Source organism: Lagenorhynchus albirostris, chromosome 14 (genome assembly GCF_949774975.1).
Source record: "Lagenorhynchus albirostris chromosome 14, mLagAlb1.1, whole genome shotgun sequence".
In the NCBI taxonomy this organism is placed as follows: Eukaryota; Metazoa; Chordata; class Mammalia; order Artiodactyla; family Delphinidae; genus Lagenorhynchus; species Lagenorhynchus albirostris.
In genome coordinates, this window is record NC_083108.1 from 47,301,481 (window position 1) to 47,321,958 (window position 20,478).

The 20,478-nt window shown below is 38.1% G+C and overlaps 1 protein-coding gene across 5 annotated transcripts in view; it reads left to right on the forward strand.

Annotated features, from left to right (window-relative positions):
* ZNF521 (zinc finger protein 521) overlaps positions 1-20,478 on the forward strand; it is a 281,338-nt gene that overhangs the window by 144,615 nt on the left and 116,245 nt on the right. For 4 of the 5 annotated variants that reach the window (XR_009534744.1, XM_060121176.1, XM_060121174.1 and 1 more), the window contains exon 5: positions 3,745-3,829. Coding sequence is in view for 4 of the 5 variants with exons in the window: in XM_060121176.1 (XP_059977159.1) it covers positions 3,745-3,829 (85 nt within the window). In the remaining variant the exon portion in view is untranslated. The remainder of the gene's footprint in view (positions 1-3,744; positions 3,830-20,478) is intronic. The other variant, XM_060121175.1, reaches the window with a different exon arrangement.

The window sequence follows — 20,478 nt, forward strand, 5'->3', positions numbered from 1 at the left end:
TTATGATGTATTATACTTCATACTGCATCACACTGAGAGACACATAATGTCCATTGTTAGTAATAGTAAACTAAATAGTCTGGTTACAGTGATTGCTACCAGATAAGTCTCTGTAAAGGTACATCTTTCTCTTTGCTGTTATCAAAGGATGAAAATTGTGTCTCTGAGACTAACCTTTCTCCTAATAGTTTTAGCATCCATTAATGATTATCCTGGACCATTTTATTGGCATTGAAGAATGGTGAATTTCTAATTTTGTCATCCCTTACTGTCAGCCTTCGGTAAAAAAGAGCTTTCCCTCATCAAAAAGGCATGAACTACACTACCTCCTGAAAAATCATGATGCTCTGTGCCTTTAATTACCAATTTGCAGGACAAGAGGTTCATGTAATAGTCACTTCGATGGTAGCAACTGAAATTTTTTTCCTTTTCTGTTTTTGAGGATTGCTATGGACTCATTGATTTTTTTTTTTTACACTCAGTGTTTTGTTTTTTTAAAAAAATCAAAGTAATTACAACTACAAAGTATATTTTTTTTTTTAATTCGATGAGGCTAAATGTGAAGCCTAAGTCCTAATGGAATATAGATTGAATGGGGAGGGAGGTTCATCAGAATAATGTGGTTTTTTAAAGTATACATTATTAGAGATCCTAACCATTTTTTTTTAACCTATGAGATGATCTTTTCTGAAAGTCTCTGAGTACCTTAACCAGAGTATCACTGAAAACAAGAGTGTCAAAAAGGCACATTTAAATTGTTCTCAAAATCAATCAAAAATAATGAGGTGCTGGGAAAAAGTTGTATCCTTGATAATTACATCTATCAGTATCAGAAAACAAAAGAGAACAATCAGGAAATGACAACCCCACTCCCAAGTAGCACATTAAAAAAGGCTAATGAAAAAAAGTCTCTTTTAAAAATTGTACTAAATTAGCATTTCAAGTAAATTGACAACTTAAGCGTTGATAAAGGCCAATCTGGGACCCAAACAATGGAAGTTCTGTTTCTACTTTTATCTGCTTTTAAAAGAAATGATCTCAGTTGACTTTTTTTTTGTTGTTGTCTTCTATGTAGATGGAAGCAGCTGTTCTAAGGGAGGTGACAGTCCTGTACTCTGCACAGGTCAGGGCACCCCTGGAGTATTATGCTTAATTTGGGGTTCTGTTGGTTAAAAGATTGACTTGGAAGAAAGTAACGGGGATAGTGAAAGTTGCTCAAAGCATTTCTTACACCATAACTCTATTTTCAGTCTGAAAAAGGGTTCATCATGTCACTGTCATTTTAGACAAGAAGTTCAGCCTGTTCTTTATAGCTACAGAGCCTAGCATTAGGACCAACGGGTGAAAAGTCGATTTGGGCCTAGAATGAGGAAGAATTCCTTCATAACCTCAGCTGTACAGAGCTGGAATGGCCTTACCTCCAAGGGAATGAGCGCCGCAAGGCCAACACTTTCAGAGGTTATAACCACGTTACTTAAAGATGGTGTATGGGGGAGAAGCGGGCAGGCAGGGGTCTTTCAGATATTTTGCAAAGAGCCTATAATTACAATAAGGAATGTTTTAAAGGTCATTAAATTTTTTTTTTTAAATTTGAGGGTAAAAATGAATTTTATACCATAGCTTTAAAAAGAAAACTACAGCACATCCCAATTGGTGTATCACTGCTTTGTATTTGGGAAATGTGAGATGTACAGTGAGATGAAGTTTAAGCTGCAGCATTTTAAGACCATGGTATATTGTTTTTGATCACATTAAATTCTTACTCCATCTAGCCCCAAATTTAGGAGCTTGTAGATCAGAATATGACTTTGTTAATAAGAATAGAAAGTAACATTTTGGACGTTGTCTTAAGAGTTGCATTAGTATTTGAATTATCAGTAGTGACAAAAGCATTTTCTTTCAATGATAAAAGAAAACTTATAAACATAGATCTTCAAACGTGTCAGTTCATTTTGAAAGCAATAGTAAGTGCTGGTATTTTATTATTTTGGCTTGTCAAGTCATTTTATTCTTTATTATTAGACCAGGAAAAAAAAAAAGCCCTAGTATATTCTGCCAACATATTCATCAGTCATCATTTTTGGAGACAGTTTTCGACATATTGTATGTTTTACTCTGCTAACAAGAGAAAAGACTAGCCATTAAGTTTATGTTTCTTTGTTGTTCAGCAAGGTCACATATCAGGAATAATGCTGGAAGTATGCTAATAAACAATATATAATGTAGGTCATCTGGGAGTAAGAAATATTTTCTAACTAGTTCTAAAGGGAAATATTGTTAAAAAAGGGATAGATGTTATTTATGCAACACATGTTGCTCTATATGTTACCATCAAAAGCATCTTGTAAACAGCTCAGCGCAGTAAATCTTCCTTGGTGATTGTCAGGGTTTTTCAAATCCGTGTTAGATTTAGACCTAGCACACTCAATTCGCAGCATGCCTAATGTACAAAGCCTGTTAGATTATATAGAAAACTTCCACTGGAAATATGCCTGCACTGCTGTGTTTTTCAAGGCATTCCATCCTCTGTTTCGGAAGCAAATACTACGTTAAGTGACAATAATTAAGAAAACTTTACGTTAACAGCATTTATACTTCTGTGCTTAACTTTGATCTTGTTGAGTTCTTTAAAATTAATTGCAATCGACAGACTGATATTTTCTGTTGCTACTGTTTGTAAAACAATTTTATATGACTGCTGATGAAGTGATAATTCTATAAGAATGCCTTAACAAACTGTCATTGATGTGATTTTACAAATGTCATTTTCTCACTTTTGGGAGCGTTTCAAATGGATTATTTCAGAAGGCTTTATTTTGTTTTCCAAGGTGGTTTTTAATTATAAATATCAAGTTTCATCATAAAGGCATTTATGTAACTGTGTTCTGGAAAACTTCAGCAGTACTTTACTTATTGAGTTCATCTAATATGTACGGAGCTGTATAGGGGACACAATAATAAAGATGTGAAATCTTAAAAGCTGCCTTTATCAGAGAGCCTTGCATTTAGAATCAAGAGAGCTTATTTCTCTTCCCAGCTGTGTGGCACTGTGATATCAGGCACATTTTTCTACTTCTCTGGACCTCAGTTTCTTTATTTATGATACAAGAATTATAATAAATCCTGTTCTATCCACAAGACTTTTGTGTAAAATGATAAAATGGTATTAGAATGTTCAATATGACATGATTTCTTTATAGAAGATATGTATTTAAATGCTAGTACTTAGCAATTTCTGAAACATCATCTAAATTTCATACTTCACCTAAAAATTATCATCTCTAAATCTCTTAGCTACATTTTGTGAATCTTAACTTATTGGCTATTTTACTTTAAAATATCTAGAAACAACACTACAGTTATGTTGGTCAGAATGAAAGTGTGCCTGATCTTCAAAGACATCGGTTTCTGAAACTCAGCCATGTGTTACAGATATTTTTTTAATAACAACTTCTGTTTTTGAGTTTAGGTATCTTTAAACATATATTATGCCATAATTATGTGCCCTCATTTCTTCCAGCTGTTTGCAACTAAAAGCATAGTGTTAGGATCAAGCCATAAGGTCATAGTAAGGACATAGAATTTTGCCCAAGTGGCCTCACGGAAGCTTGGTTAACAACATATATAAGACCAAGGTCTCAAGAAAATGCTGTGAGTAGGTAGGGTTGGGTTTTTTAAAAATTTAAATTAAAATTTTAAAAAATGCATGTGTCTAAGTAATTCTGTTTATGCTTGTTTTCTCAGAAGAAGACCTATCAGTGCATCAAGTGTCAGATGGTTTTCTACAATGAATGGGATATTCAGGTGCATGTTGCAAATCACATGATTGGTGAGTGACACTCTAAACATTATTACGCATAGATTTTTCTCCTCCTTGTATACGTCAGTGCCTATATAATTAAGCAGAGTTAAAGATGAATTAATTGTTCAACCATCAATGGTTTGCCTAAGCATGATTGATTTTTTATTACTATTATTAGGCCTGATAAGACATTAGCACATTTTATTTTCTGCAAGGGCTAGTTTAGACTTCTGGAGAGGATTGTGTATCTACTGCCAGTCAAAACACAGGTGATTAACAAATTAAACTTCTAATCATTTTTGCATTATTGAAGACTAACAGGAATGGTTAATGAACTGGATGTTAGCTTTCCATAGAGTTTTAGACAGGTTTTAATTTCAGAAGTTATTATGGTAATGGCAGTGCTGTGTGTTGCTTAAGCATCTGTATCAAAATGTAGAGTGGTGAGTTTTTGTGATAGGGAAACATAAATAATTGAAATTGCCATAAAATAATTTTATATGTATGGTTTCAACAGCCTGGAAATAATCATTATCATAACGATCACATAAAGAATTCAGTCATCATTTTTTATTCCCCACCAAATTTTACACAGATCTTTGTAAAAGCAGTTTGGGTAAAGATCTCTGAAGTCGCTCTCAGCCACTGTTTTGAGGGATTTTGCATTTATCACATGGGCTAGAACTAAAAGGATCATTTTTTCACTTACTCATATTGTCCCATTATCCCTTAATTCCTCTGGGGTTACCTCCTATGTTTTTAATTTGATAAGCACTTAGTAATAACACTAAGAATTTTACCAGCCAATTAAACTTTATCAAGCAGATCTTTTTCTACTAGTAAAATGGTAATTGCTATTACTTTATACTATTTTTGTCATTCATTTGTGTTTTTACACTATGAGAGTTTTTTCTTTCATAGTCCTTTCATGGTGTTTTATAATACTGTAAATAATTGTGATATAGTATTTTAAAAGTCTGATCAACCTCTTGGTCTCCTACTATCAAACTCTAAGAAAGGAAAGAAAATTCAACATTTTAGACTCTGAACTCATTTTCAGGGGTAAACAAGTTTTATCATACACTAATCAGCTGCATTCTGAGAACGTACAGTAGAAGGGTTGCTCCAACTCTAGTTACCGATCCTTAAAACCAGCTATAACAAAACTTCTAATGCTCTTGTAGATATTCATGAAAATGAAGTCAAAAGTATGTTGGAAACTTTATTAATAGGTTTTCAGTAGGATTTGCTGTATAGTTTTCAAATGATGGTCTTTAGGAGGATTATGGTTTATAAAAGACTAACTGCTTAATTATGCAAAATGCAACATATCCCTAAGAGCTAAAATATCGGTCACTTTATCTCTGTATTTTCCAGATTGAAGTACTAATATTATTAGTGATTTTCTTGTACATTAAATGTGCCAGAATAACACTGACAGTTTCACTGAGTGTTTAGAAGATAATGACAACGTGTAAGAGAGATTGAAATGTTTCTTCTATTTTCCTTTCTATTTTGGATTCCAAAAAAATACTCTATATAAACTTTCAAAATGGACTTGGTGTGGGGGGCGGCATGGGTTAGAAAAGATGAATTCTTCTTTCCAGATAACGAGTGTTAATATTTTCCATCTCTTTAGTTCTTGAGTAGAGTTTACTGGTGAGAGTCGGTAATGGTTCTACTTTATGCTACAGTTTTACATGGGCTTTAGTGAGAATATTTCTTGGAAGTTTGCAGCCTGTGGAAAAGTTAGTGAATCGTTGTGCTTCTGATTAGTTTTATTCTGTGTAAACATGTTTCTGGTTCTGGATTTATTATTTATCCCAGGGCCCAGATGAACGAATGGAATATATTTTCAACACAGTATTAATGTTCTCTTGCACACGTAGAATCTGAATGGAATGTTGAGCGTGAGAGGAATTTTTGATTTGAGTATCATTTGTCCAAAACGTTCATTGGTTTGTCCTGGTCCTTTTTCTAAATTGCTTTATACCTTTCCCTTAGTATTTCTCTTAATATTCCTTGCATCATTAGTGCTTTCCCAAAGCTTTCCCCCCTCTACCTTATGGTGGATTAATATGACACTCATCTCCTCTTGGGATCTGAGCGTTTAACAATTCACCTTCCATCAGAGAAGCAAATTCTATTCCTTTTCACAGAGGGCCTACTTAGTTAATATTCATGCTTTTTTTAATAATAAAATATGTAATTCTCTTGCACTTGAGGCCCAAACAAATGAATAGTATCCATTTAATTGTTACATCTGTTGACCATGCATCCAAGTCCCTACACTTCCTCCACATTGTTAATATCTAGAGAGAGAGAATGTGTAAGGGGAGGATGTCACAAAGGCTAAGATATCCCTTTTTAAAATCCCAGTGTGATGCTTAGTTTTTCAGATGAGGCAGGCAGCATGATTTTGTTGGCTAAAATACCTCCGTTGAGGGTAGGTATTTTTAGGTTGTGTATCTTTGTATGTTTTTTGTCTAATCAAAAAATAATCTCAACCAGACATTTAGCAGGGAAGAGAGATTAGAGGCTATCTGAAAAGCCTCTTACTCTTTTTGTTAAGAGGGTCTATAGTGTTTTTACAGATTTTGTTTTCCATTTCAGTCAGTCTGCGGAAAGATTATGTCACCTGATGGAAAACAAGGTCTGCAGATGACTCAGTGAGGTGTAACTTTAAATCCCTTCTTTGACCAAGTCATTTGCATTTGCTTCTACGTAGCCCACGTATTTTAATGCAATTCCAATGTCAGGGAACCTCCACGCTTCTTTCTGGATATGCTGGTCTCAGGCTTTTGGCCAGGGACATTTGTGAAAGGAAAACCATCAGTGTTTCTACCAGGTATACACTGGAGATGCTCTGCATATGTGCCATTTTGCAGCTAGGTGTGAACACATGGTTTGAGTTGCAGGAATAATTACTCAATAAAAATGCATTCGGGATTTGACTTATGTCTATTAAGGAAAAAAAGAAAACCTCAGTCTGGATTGCATTTTGACACAGTTTCAGTAAGAAATCAGACCAGTGACTATTTAGAGGTTTCTCTTCTCTTCTTCTTTACACACACACACACACACACACACACACACACACACACACACACACACAAAGAGCTACGAAACATTTTAACAGCTTTCCTGGGGAAAAGATTTCCCTCTTTTAAAGTCTGCACAGATGAGAAATTTTTTCTTGTCTTCCTTTGTTCCTTTCACATAGTTTACATTGGCTTTTGACCTGAAGATACAGAAAGGAGCCATTGTGCACTGTGTCCTTTAACTCATTATTCACTTGTCTCTTCTTATCAGCACAGTAAATATTTATTGTTTTTTTTCCTCTTTGAGATTTCTGTTATTATTATTATCATTGTTGTTATTATTATTTGGTATGGATTAGCACAGATCGTGATGGGATCAGAGACTATAAATGTGTTTAACCCAGGAAAGGGATTGCCTCATATAAAATTATGAGGCTCAACAGCAGTAGAGCAAATTTGTAAGTGCTCTGAATAAAGGGTTGTTAAGCATGCGACGATACAAAGAGATGACATTGCCAAGAACTATTTATGAGAAGCTTAATTTTTTCACTCTGATAATTCTTGACCAATAGTTACCAGCCTCTAATTATCTATTTTAGTTAGAAAGAAATTTCGATCACTACGGAGGTTGGCATTGCAACTAGCGCATAAATCCCCAAAGAGACCAATGTGTTCCAAACAGCCACAGACAACTGTCTCATGAAACAGAGGGAGCAAATTGCGAGCGGCTGGTGGTAGACAACCGGCAGTAAGCTCACCATCGAAGGCCAGTTAGCTTGACAAAGAAATGATCAAAGGGGAGAAATACCATTATCCTTGGAATTGATGGCTACAGTCATGGCCTTTGGAGGACAAGTGGTCATTATATAGCTATGGCTATTTCCAGCCCTTGCTTTCGTAGTTCTCATATGGAGAATACGAAGGGAATGAATATAAACCATTTACCTAAGAATTGTTAAAAACTGACTTAGAGATGATTACTTAATACGTTTTTGTTCCTGTTTTTCATCTGATCAGAAAGACGAGTGATGTAATAGCAAAATTGTATCTAAGGTGGCAGAGTACACTCTTTTGCGAAAAAGGAAAATCCACAAATAGTCATTAACAAACATGTCCCAGATCAAGGGCGATGCTTAGAGTATTTGGATGGAGCAAACGTATTTATCTTTTAGAAAAGCAAAGCTAGAATTTGGGGCTATGAATGACAACTAATACGAAAACACAGATGCATAGGTATTAACTATTTTTATTCAAATCTCTAATACTCAGTGCTTTATGGATAGTTACAGTTTTTTTGTTTGTTTGTTTTGTTTTTTTGCGGTACGCGGGCCTCTCACTGTTGTGGCCTCTCCCGTTGTGGAGCACAGGCTCCGGACGCGCAGGCTCAGCGGCCGTGGCTCACGGGCCCAGCCGCTCCGCGGCCTGTGGGATCCTCCCGGACCGGGGCACGAACCCGTGTCCCCTGCATCGGCAGGCGGACTCTCAACCACTGTGCCACCAGGGAAGCCCGATAGTTACAATTTTTAAAAGATCGTGAAAAGATTCAAGCTTTCCACAGTGCACGTGGGAAGATATCTACCCATGTATTATGTTACACATGCTCTGAAGGACTGATATCAAGACAAAAGGAATGCATAGGCCAGTTTTGTACAGTGTGGTGGAATTTTAGTCTGTGCTTGTGGCAGGTGACATCCGTATGTTCTGCAATTTGTTTGGTGCCCAGGGTCACAAATGGCATTTCCATTTCTTTAGTGGATGGTGCGCTACGTACTAATCTTCATTATAGTTCTGTGACATTCAGCATCACCTCTGAAACATGTCAGCTTGAGTGCTCTTGCTTTAGAATAGACTAAAACCAATATTTTGAGGCCTATAATGGTTTTGGATTTTATGTGTCTGAAGGGGAAATATCCAAAGATATGGATCTCTGCATAGGGAGATAAAGAGCCATGTTGCACTTTACACTCTCAGCTTTCATTGGCTGCTTTTTTTAAAAAATGCATAGAATGAATCTACAATAGTGCATATATGTGTGGGTGTATAGATGTGTGTCCACCTGCACTGTCCAAAGAAGCTCCAAGTCCTTAGGTTCTCTGGAGTTTACGTGAATTCTAAATGAGAAGACTATTGAATTTTTTTTTTTAAGTCATCTTCAGTGGATTGCTTACAAAACTCGGGGAAGTAAGAAACAAGCATTTGGTGTTAAATATGTTGAAATACTGGCTTGTTTCATCCGGAGCTGAATTAAAAAAGATGAAATCTGGGCAGTTTAATGGTAACAGAAAGCTACCCTCATGTGGGCAATGCTGGCTTATTTGAAAAGCCCATAAAGGGTTTCTACATGGACCATACAAAAGGGATACTTTCTCTTTAATAGCCATCTGTACAGGAGAGATGAGAAGTGGGCCAGGTCATCTCTCCTCAGCTGTCATGATATTAACGTAGGTAATGGAGCAAGGTCCGCGTTCTGCTGGGTGTTGTTTTTTATAGATGTTCATCGATTTACACAGATAATTCTATTTATTTCTTAGAGTTGGTCCAAGTGAACCAGGCAGAATAACAAACACCAAAGCATTTCAAATGACTTTATCTTTGTTTGCCACGTAACTTTTGTCTGAAAAATGGTGTCACACCTACCGTGCAGATGGCTGCATGATTTGTAAAGCAGCCAAAACATTTAAACGAATGTGTGATGTGGGGATAGATTAAATAAAGGATAAAATGGAGTGTGGGCCACAAATTCTAATAATCAGATGATTTTAAGTTGTATGAAGTGTGGAGTGATGGTCACAGTGACAGCAAGGAAGCTTGCCAGTGACAGCAAGGTGCCTCACAGCTCTCAGGATGGCTCCTGTGGCCTGGTAGGCCTCAGTTTGAGAACCGCACATTTGCTGTACAGCTGACAGCTCTGTATGGGGACATCAGATAAAACGTATGTAAAATGAAGTGTTATTGCTTCGTATGAAATTGTTCAGAGAGGGAATTTGCAGACAGTAACTGAAAACAGAATTCATGGTACCAGTGAAGCAGACTGTAAATATGAAGAGGGTTTAATTATCTGCACAATTTAACAAAAATTCAAGACGTATTCAGAAAGGACATACGCAGGCATAAATAGAAAACATAGCTACACTGTTTACCAAGTGCAAAGTGGTGGCACAGGAAATTATCAAGCTCCGCTACCGTGAGCCTTTCTAAAAACAAAGACAATTTAATATGAAAGCAAAAGGATCTTTTCAAAGAAAAAAAAATCTGTTTGGAATAAGATACAGTTTTCAAGAGCTCATCCTGATTATTTGGATTCTTATTTCGGAAGCAGCTTTTCAAGGAGATCTTTGAGCCTCTCTATTATTTCAGTGTTAAGCTTTTAAAAGACAAATCAGGATGTTTATCCTTGTTTCGTGTTTTAGCCTGCACCTAGCAGCTTTGATTTACAAGAGTAAAAATACTTGCAGTTAGTGGAGTTTCTGATTTACAAGCGCCTAAGAAAGCCTCTTAGACATTTCTCTTGATGCTAATTTTCTGTGAGCCTGGGGGTTTTCACTGAGCCCACTGACAGATGGAAGATACAGTTTCTTGTTACTTTTTAGAACACATCGTCCTAAAAGAGACCTCAGAAGAACGTTGTTCCCAAGAAGAATTACGGGATGCCAGCCTTCCTTCCTAAGCTCCATACAGAGACGCTGGGCAGAGTCTGTGGCAGATAGAAGGTTCCATGTGACTGTCAGAGAGACGTTGGTAGGGCTTCTGGCTCTGTTTTTGTCCTCTCCTTTGACTTGCAGTAGAATATGCCACGGGCATAACCGTTTCCACTCACCAGTTTGATATGTTGTTTATCAAGTGTGGGTGTCTGTTTCTGCATGAAGTTTGCAAAACATTTCTCAATGGAGGGCAGGGAAAGTCATCAGCAAAAGATAAAAAGATCCATCCCCGCCCACACACAGGCCCACATACGCATAGGCCTCGTGACCTATTTCCACAGGATCGGCTCAGACATGTAAAAAGAAAAGGTCTCTGATGACCTATTTCCATAGGTTATTTCCTACCTGGGGGGGGCCAATCATAGCAGTAAACAAAGGAAAGGGAGCCAATATGGAGAGTAGGCGTTGAACTTCAGCTGCTCATATTGTTGCATTTGGTGAGCTGATAGGGCTTCCTAGGTCACCTTTAGAATTATGCCTATGACAGCAGTAGCTACCTGCCAAGATTGCAAGGTATCTCACGGCTCTCAGGATGGCGCCTGTGGCCCAGCAGGCCTCAGTTGGAGGGGTACACATTTGCTGTACAGCTGGCGGCTCTGTATGGGGCAGCCGTGTGGGCTGTTAGGGAGCTGGAAAGGAGACAAGCATGAAATTTCTTCTAACCCCAACTCTGTTTTTCTGTACTGTTGGCTGCTTCTCAGTTCCTTGACAAAAAAACCAATCAGGCACCCTTTAATCCGCCTGTGATTACCACTGGTATAAAAAGAGAAGCATAATGAGGAAAAATGCCTCGTTTTGTTGCCTTCAAAAGCCAACAAATTGGAGTTAACTTGACAGGAAGTGGCTTAATAATTAGATTATTTATTTATTCCTGACACATATCCCCCTGTTACTAGTCTCAGGAGACCCTGTAGATGGTACGATTTTCAAGCTGCCATTACTTCGCTGTCTTCTGTGAACAAAGAAGCTACTGTCTATCAGTCAATTAAATGCACTCTTTAAGCAGAGGCTTCGAAGTCCTCAATGGAGAGAGCCCTGGGACGCTGTGGCTGATGATTCCTTTCTCTGTACTGTACATCACACTCTCAACTACGGTCCCCACAGAGATGGAATAAAGTCAGGCATTAAAATATCACTTGTTGATTTGTTTGCTAATGAAGAGCCATTGAAATGTTTGTGTATTTCTGTGGCAAAATTGTTGATAAAAGGGCTGACATGCCTGTGTATCTTAGTTCATCTGCCGTGAGTGCTTATTTAAGAATTATTAAAATTAAATTCAACAAAGAACAGAAATGTTTTAAAAACCCGGAGATAACAGGAGTTTTCTTAACTATTTTCATCAAATTAAGTGACTAAAGGCAGGAAAAACAGAGATGGCATCATTTCAGTCCCTTGCTTCCGTTGCGTCCATCCAAACGCCTTGTCTTCTCTGACTTAAAAATGTCATTAAAAAAAAAAAATTTATTGGAGTATAGTTGATTTACAAGGTTGTGTTAGTTTCAGGTGTACAGCAAAGTGAATTAGCTATACATATACGTATATCCCCTCTTTTTTTTTATTCTTTTCCCATATAGGCCATTACAGAGTATTGAGTAGAGTTCCCTGTGCTGTACAGTAGGTTCTTATTAGTTATCTGTTTTATATATAGTAGTGTGTATATGAAAATGTAAGTTTTTTTCAGAGAATCTGGGGGGCACACCTTTTAAGTTGGAAAAGATATGAGAATTTCTTTGTGAGGATACTGTACTTGGAAATGTTTATAAGATGAGTAGCATTTTGGTAGCAGTTTCTCTAACTCAGTGAAATAGGTGCAGAAGTTTTTCTAGGGAGCTTAGTGGGGGCTTTTACAACCAAACTAGGAGAACATCTGTGACACATCAGACACAATCTCACAGCCCCGTGGATTTTAGAGAAATATGACTTTCCTTTTCTCTATGTTCCTCTTTCTGTTTTCTTTTCCTCTTTTTCCATTTTCTTTTCTCAGCATTACTTTATTTCCATCTAAGTGGTGGTGACTTTTCAACCACCACTTAGTGAGGGTTTTTATCCCTCAGTATATTCATCACCTTCTTACTACTTCCTGTTTACTGTGTACAAAAGCATGCCCTTGCTGGGTCTCTCTGGCTCCCATTAATTGGTTTTTATTTTAAGAGTACATCTGTTGTTAGGTTGGAGGGCTACAGTCTGCTTAGGCTGAAAGACTCAGATAATATTATGACAGCTCTCTGGTGAAATATTTAGCTATGGCTCTGCCATTTAAAGGAAAAAATTTGGAATTTAAACGAAGGCCGCCGAACACTGAAAAGTATCCCCTCTTCTTTGCATCAGGCTTCGTAACTGTAATCCAGGCTTTCACTATAGTGTTCGCGATTACCTGACAACAGGCTGTAAAGAATTAATTCAGGCCCACCATCAAATGGCCATATTCTTTATTTCTATCCTGTTATTCCAAGTCATTCTGTTAGAAAAAGCTTAGATACTCGGAGGTGTTCTATAATAGAAAATGAATTTGAAACCCTTTCATTAATTGGTGATTAATATATTTCAGGATTAGTTTAAGCAGGGCCCTACCTCCTGCCCAGTCAAGTATGTTCTGGTTAATATCCAATTACCTGCACCTTCATAGTTATTATGTCTTAATATTTCGGATATGATAACCAGAAACTTGAGAGTCATGCTAATGAGGATCATAGAACAAGAATTAACCAATGACATACTCAATGATCCTTAGTGAGGAAAGAAGCTCTTTTTTCGCCTTAACACATTGCTTCAGCATCTTCTGGGCACTGACTGAAAAGTAAGACTTTGAACTACAGCCAGTCCGGAATGGGAGAAGCGAATCGTGTTCTTCTTTTGCGTAATAGTAACCTGAATGTGCCGTATTAAAGTTCACCTAAGAACATGGTTTACGTTCATTTTATGAAGACTCAGAATAGGAAACAGTGCGCCAGTTTCTGTTTCCCAAACAGGAAACATCGTATCCTTTATCTTTTCCTTCTAACAAAGCTAAAAGTTGTTACCTCTTCAAAGGATGTTTTAATTCAGATGAATTTGGAATACCTTTAATAGTTCACTAAGGAAACACCTTTCCCTGCTACCTTTTATCGTCTTTCCACCCCCCACCCGTGTATCAGGATGCTGTACACATGTTACATCTCTATTTATTTTTTTTACAGGTAATTTCACTTTTGTACAATCTGACTTGGCTCCCCGAGCACTGCCTTCTAGGGTGGTGTGTGCGGCATCAAACCACATAGCTTTCAAGAGTGCACGTTGTACGTTGCCCCTTTATATGCTGTATTGTAATGAAGCCGCATCAGTAACTTGCAGTGAAGGGTGATTGTTGCATGGGGATGACTACTACACCTCGGGGTCCATTTGCAACAGATTATTCTTTTTATTGTTGTTATTACTTCCCATCTCCTTTACTCTCTTGCCACTGAACTTGCTCTTGGCCACCGGTGCAGGTGCAACCGCAGAGGGCATCTTAAGGAACATTGCAGGCAGCATTTTTTCTCTTAGGCACATACCAATCACCATTCAGTTCCAAACCCAGATACCCTGGGTGGCTTGGTGGGCCTTTATTGATCCTCCTTTACTCTGTGGACTTCGTTTGTAATGTTTCCCATCTTCATCTCCTCAGAAGAACAAATTTACTGTGAGTAAAAGTGACCCATTTCTTTTCCCACGTTTCGTCTAGATGTAATAAAGTTGTCGTCAGGATGATCAACTCATTTGTCCCTTCCCCCAAAGAGATTTAATAATTTATAAAGGGGGCTTAAATAGGATCGCTGTTTAAGGAAAAGATTTGTATTTTCCATATCTTCTTGGGCTTCTTTAAAACATAGAATAGGGCTTCCCTGGCGGCGCAGTGGTTGAGAGTCCGCCTGCCGATGCAGGGGACACGGGTTCGTGCCCCGGTCCGGGAAGATCCCACGTGCCGCGGAGCGGCTGGGCCCGTGAGCCATGGCCGCTGAGCCTGCGCGTCCAGAGCCTGTGCTCCACAGCGGGAGAGGCCACAACAGTGAGAGGCCCGTGTACCGCCAAAACCAAAACAAAACATAAAGTTATTATGAGCGTTGTACATAGTAGTAATGTCTCTACAAAATAGCCTGTTTCCTGCCCCCAACCGACTGCTGTCACTCAGTAACTAATAAAAAAAATAGTGTGGATTTAAGTCAAGGATCCTGTGTTCTTATTAAACAGAGTTATGAACAAGGTTTTAGCCTGGGTATAATTATATGCGAATTCTAATCCCTTTGTTGTCATAATTTTAGTACCTGTGTCCATTTGTTTTTCCAAATGGTTAGGTCAGCTGTTGTTCTGTTTTTCTTTTTCTAAGGCTGAGCTACTGTGCAGCATTCAAACTAAAATGTAGAATTAGAGCTGACACACCTTCAATTGAACTATCAAGTCTTTTAAAACTGCTTGGCCGGTGACGCCAGGCCCACGCTGTTCAAGTGTACACACTTCCGATTGTGGGCCAAGGAGCATTGATTTTTAGCTGTCATTTCTAGTGCACATACTGTAGAATTGAAATTTAAACCTTAATCCACTCAGTAATGCAATTAATTTTTAATGTGCAGTAATACTAATTGAAATAGCCTGAATTTAGTAAGTCACCACAAGACATTTTCTAAAGCAAGAGTCTCCACTGAGAACAGGGGAGGACAGATAATCATTGTTACAGTGTTTACAGGGTAAACGCTCACTCTGCAGGCCTCCAGTGTTAAGGGGGTGTTCTTTAAATTAGACTATAGTGTATCTCTTTGTGAATAGAAATATCTTTTCAGAGAGAATTCCTACTTTCTACCCACTGCAACAGGCTACAGAATTTCTGATTAACTTTTTTTTTTAAAAAAAGCATAGTTTTAGTTAAAAATATCTTAACAGACTAAATGCAAAATTGTATTAACCCGTTCTTCTAAAAAATGCAATTATGAATAGTTGCAAATGAAATTACCTGCCATCAATGTTATGGTCAAAAGCAACGTCACAATGGGTAATCTCATTATATGATGTGTATTTGAGATACTATTTCCAGATTCGATGAATACATGTACTTTATCAGCTGTCTGTAAATCTGTTGCCTTGTTTTGGTGTATTTATATTCCTGTGAACCAAAAACACCCCCTACTTTCTTTTATTTTAAACAGTGTTCCTTGGCATGCTCTTTCAAAATAGCCTTTTAAGTGTTTTGTGAGGGTTTTTTTTTCCCTAGGCCAGAGCAAAGCAAATTTTGCACAGTAAAACCAAGTAGGTTTCCAATCATTTCTACACTAAAAAGGTTCTCTAACCACATTTATCTGCTAGTAAATGAGGACTTTTTAAAATGCATCAGTTCTGCTGATGAATGGGCTTGCAGAGTGTTCAAAATGAGCAGAAGCATTAAGTTTTAGAAAAAAGGCAAGCACTGTATATCATGTTTTCATGGCTCTCACATTATAGTATTTAATAAGCTGATGGTGCTGTTAAATATTTAGTAAAGGTTCCCTCATAACCCTGCCTTCTATTCAAATGGGATTTGAAGACATTTTTGCAGCACATAAGTAAAAATGATGTTACAGAACTTGAGGCAGTTATAGCGTGGCATGTTATCTAAATGAAGTGTGGGTAACACGGTACAAATGAGTTCAGCAGATTCACACCTAAAAAAATACCTAAATCAGTTCCCATTCTTTGGATTAAGAGTTCGAACTGGCTTTCATTTTGTCACTGTTAAGTCAAAGTGCTGTTGGGATTATTTACATAGAATCTTAAAATGATATTATAGCATACTTTTTAAAAAGGAGGCTCTTATATTGTAATGATTTTGAGCCATCCTACTATCAGTTGAGCTTTAAAATAGACATTTTTTTCTTTTTCACTAAACAGAGAGAGAGGAAGAAAAAGAGATGAGGATAAGTCAATTTATAGTTTATTCTGAGCATATTATGAAATCCAACTGGGGTATAGTAAGTGAAGTCTGTACAGCATCTGTTTGGGGTATGCTAGGCGAACACCGAATCTTAGACACATACTGCTGATACAATGCATAATGAATCACCTTTATCAATTTCTTCTTCTAACATTTGATGGTTATTATCCAAATAACAATAATTGTTCTTTTAATCTGGAGTGAAAATTCGTTTCCAGGATCCTTAGTACACTATTGCCAGTAAATAATGCTGCTGACATCATGACTGTTATCATGTTGGTGGCTTAGAATTCACATGTAAACCTTTCAGTGCTTAAGCGTATGATGAGTTTTGAAAGTATAAAGTTAAAGGCTGTATGTAGTTTGTCTTGTATGTGATGCATTTGGTTCTTCTAGGAGCCTGTTTGCTCAATTCTGATTTTCATCCTGTTTTATATGCAGCCAGTGACCACAGTATTCATTCAAACTGCAGAGAGACACATCTCATCTGCAAAGCATGGCTTCCTGATCTTATGTGCTATTTGTATACTCATAAGAAGAAACACAGGATTCACGTGATTGGGGGGAAACACATTTCTTTTTCGAATTATATATGTCACATGTATGTTCATATCAAGAATTTCATAATGAAGAATGGATAAAGGAGATAGCTTTAGGTATACATGAAGCAGAGGGGTAGGAAAGGGATGCGGGATTCATCTAGAGGTGTGTTTAATATTCAATGCTTGATGTATGTTGACCCCAGGTTACAAGAGTAGAAAATCCCATTTTCCGGCTTGTTTCAAATGTAGTAAAAATGCTGCTTCAGTTGCTTTATGCTACTCACATTGGGAAAGGTGCTTATACTGTGATAATTATCATCAAGGAATATTAATGCGTTCAGCATTTGTAACCCAAAAACTCATTATAGCTTAAGCTGTGCATCATCTGTGAAGAGAGAACTTTGCCAGAATTCGCTCTTCACAGGGGTTGCCTCCTGCTTGCTGGAGTGGCCAGAGTACTGCAAGAGGTCACTTAGGCTATTTTTGAAAGCTGAGGTTTTGCAGTTTTTGAATCGCTACCTTCTGCCTAAAAAGCTTTATTGTTCTTGCCACAAAATGTCCTCCTTCTAAATGAGTGCAGAGTGAAGTGCAAATAATAATAAAATAAGAGAACTGTGTCTTGCCATGTAGAATCCAAGAGGGTCGGCACATAGATTCCATACCAAGATAATTGAAGTATTGGTGTCTTTCCTTCTGTCATTGAGCAAAGGGATTCATTTACACCAGTTTCCTTAATGCAGGTGCCCTTGGGTTTCAGATAGAAATGCCCCCACTGGGGCTCCACTTCACAGCCCTCTGGCTGGAAATTGTGTAAATAAGACTGCAGGGTCACCCTTCCTTTTTCGGCAGCAGTGTCCTTAATTAGTCTGTGACAGTCTTGCACATGAGCCTGCCCTGTTCCTGGGATCGTTTCTCGCACATCCAAGACATCTGTGATGCGTACATAGGTGTTTTTGTATGTGTGTTTAAAATTGTTCCGGGAGGTGCATATACTCACGTGATGGGAAGGAACATCTCTGGGTGTGCCCAGAATCCTATAACTTAATCTGATCAAAAGATCTGGCTAGGTAGCTCCCTTGTAAATTGTAAGTGGTTAGTTTCAGAAGAACATTGTGCCCTCACCTGAGGTGGGCAGCTTGTTGAATAGGGAGCTGTGTGCCTGGGATATTTTTATGTGATTAAATCCCATTATTTTTCTCCCACTGATCCCTTGCTTGTCATTTCCCACAAGCAACATTGCTCCCTGCTGCATGTTATGGTTTGTGTTGGGCCAGGCAGAGAACACTAATACTCCGTTCTATCAGGCTGTCTGGCTTTGCAGGACTGCTGTGTTTCTGAGGTCAAGTTGTGAACCTGGCCTTGCTCCTGGGAGGACTAGAAAAATATGTTTCATAACTTCCCGTAGACCTATGCGGAGAGTAAGAAGGAAAACCGTGAAGCCCATAGGCTCAGTTTAGATGAGCTGTGAGGTTGGAATTCATCAAGCAGGAAAGCTCACTGTTGTTTAGGAAGCTTCCTTACCGTGAGGGGTCATGGCCATCGGTGCCCGGTCAGTCATAGCTGAGGGCATTGAGGGACGGAGTAATCATTCAGATAGCCCATCAGGCACAGACACACAAGTTGATAATCTGGAATCGACTTGCTGGAATAAAAACTTACTTCCCTTTTAAAGTTACTTCCATGCAGGGTTATTGATCGAAGGAGTACCTGAATTCAGTTATGATATTGTATCCTTATTCCACTGGAGGCAATTTGGTTTTTTTTGTTTCTGTTTGTTTGATTTTTGAACGGGACAGAATCTTTGTTTTATACACTGGAGCACTAATGCCGCAAAATGAATGAATGTCCTGAACTAGAGACCTATTCTCAGTAGAGTTGGGCAGGGATGCTGACAGTCTAGCTGAGAGATGCAATGGTGGCAGATCTTCTGTGAGGATGTAAACTTAATAATCTTTATGAATTTTGAGCAACTCATAACTCTACTTCCTCACCCAAAGAAGCATTATGAAAAGATTGCTTCTAAATCCTTCAGACATTCTCTGCACTTGTGATAGATGCCATCCTCCTTACCACGAGGCGTTGGAAATGAATGTGGTGGGGTTTTTTTGTTTTTTGTTTTTTGCAAGAGTTTAAAACGTGTACTTTAAAAGGAGCAAATTGCATTTTCATGTTTAAGTTCGTTATTTGCACTTGATGTGGTAAGATCCAAATGTGAAGAATTGCTTTTGACGTTATTTCTGTGTCTGCTGCATCCTAGGATCCTAGGATTATTATGCTGAAGGGCACCATCGCATGGAATAAATGTGATGTTGGAAACCTGGCAATATCATAAGATCGCATTGTATGTCCAGGCTGTTTCGGTTAGTTGTAACTTCTTCAGTTATTGAAACAGCTTAATTTAACTTAGTAATGACACAGTCAATAAAATTGTGTGCAAGTATATGTGTCTTTTATGAAAAAATTATAATCTTCCAAGTTGTATCGGTTTGTTTAGAGGCAAAAAAACTTTTCTCTCTTAATGAAAAGGTAATTTTAACTTTCTTTAAAGGCCTGTTTTACCTAATCTGTGTCTTGAACTCTCACGTGTTATGTTATGAACTAAAAGTACATTCATTTCAAAGGTCTTAAATTATATGGCTGATTTCTGAATTCCAATTCAAATTTTCTGTCAGTAACTATAGTTTTCTAATTTTTTAATGGCCTTTCTTTAAAATAAATTTTTATAGTTTGTGTATTTAAGTGTGTGTGTGTGTGTGTGTATGTACACATGCGCACATATCTGTATGTAGAACTGCTGCCAACCCTTTTCACCAAAGACCTACTGGTGCACCACTCCCTGTGTTGTGTTTAACCTGTTTCCAGCAGCTCAGAGAGATGGTATAAAAGTGAAATGAGGGCTTCCCTGGTGGCGCAGTGGTTGAGAGTCCACCTGCCGATGCAGGGGACGCGGGTTCGTGCCCCGGTCCGGGAGGATCCCACATGCCGTGGAGCAGCTGGGCCCGTGAGCCATGGCCGCTGAGCCTGCGCGTCCAGAGCCTGTGCTCTGCAACGGGAGAGGCCACAGCAGTGAGAGGCCTGCGTACCGCAAAAAAAAAAAAAAAAGTGAAATGAAAACCATGGAGCTTATATTGGAGTCTGATGTTTGAAACAGAGATATTAGAAAAGGATGTTTTTTGGCTTGGCTCCCTTTTTAGATGTAAATGCTGCTTCATTAGGACTTGGAAGAGTTTCCTGTGGTTAAATTTAATCAAATGGCTTGGAATAACAAACTTGTATGCTCAAAATTCCAGGACAGTTCTGTACATGAAACACGATTTTCCTCAATTTAAAACACACACACACACACATACATACGCGCACACACACATACACATCACTACCAACACCAACAACTGGTTTGTGAAATGCTGTATGGTAGTATCTCAAACCAAATTCCTACTCCCTGTCAGTAGTGGATTGATAAATGATCACATAT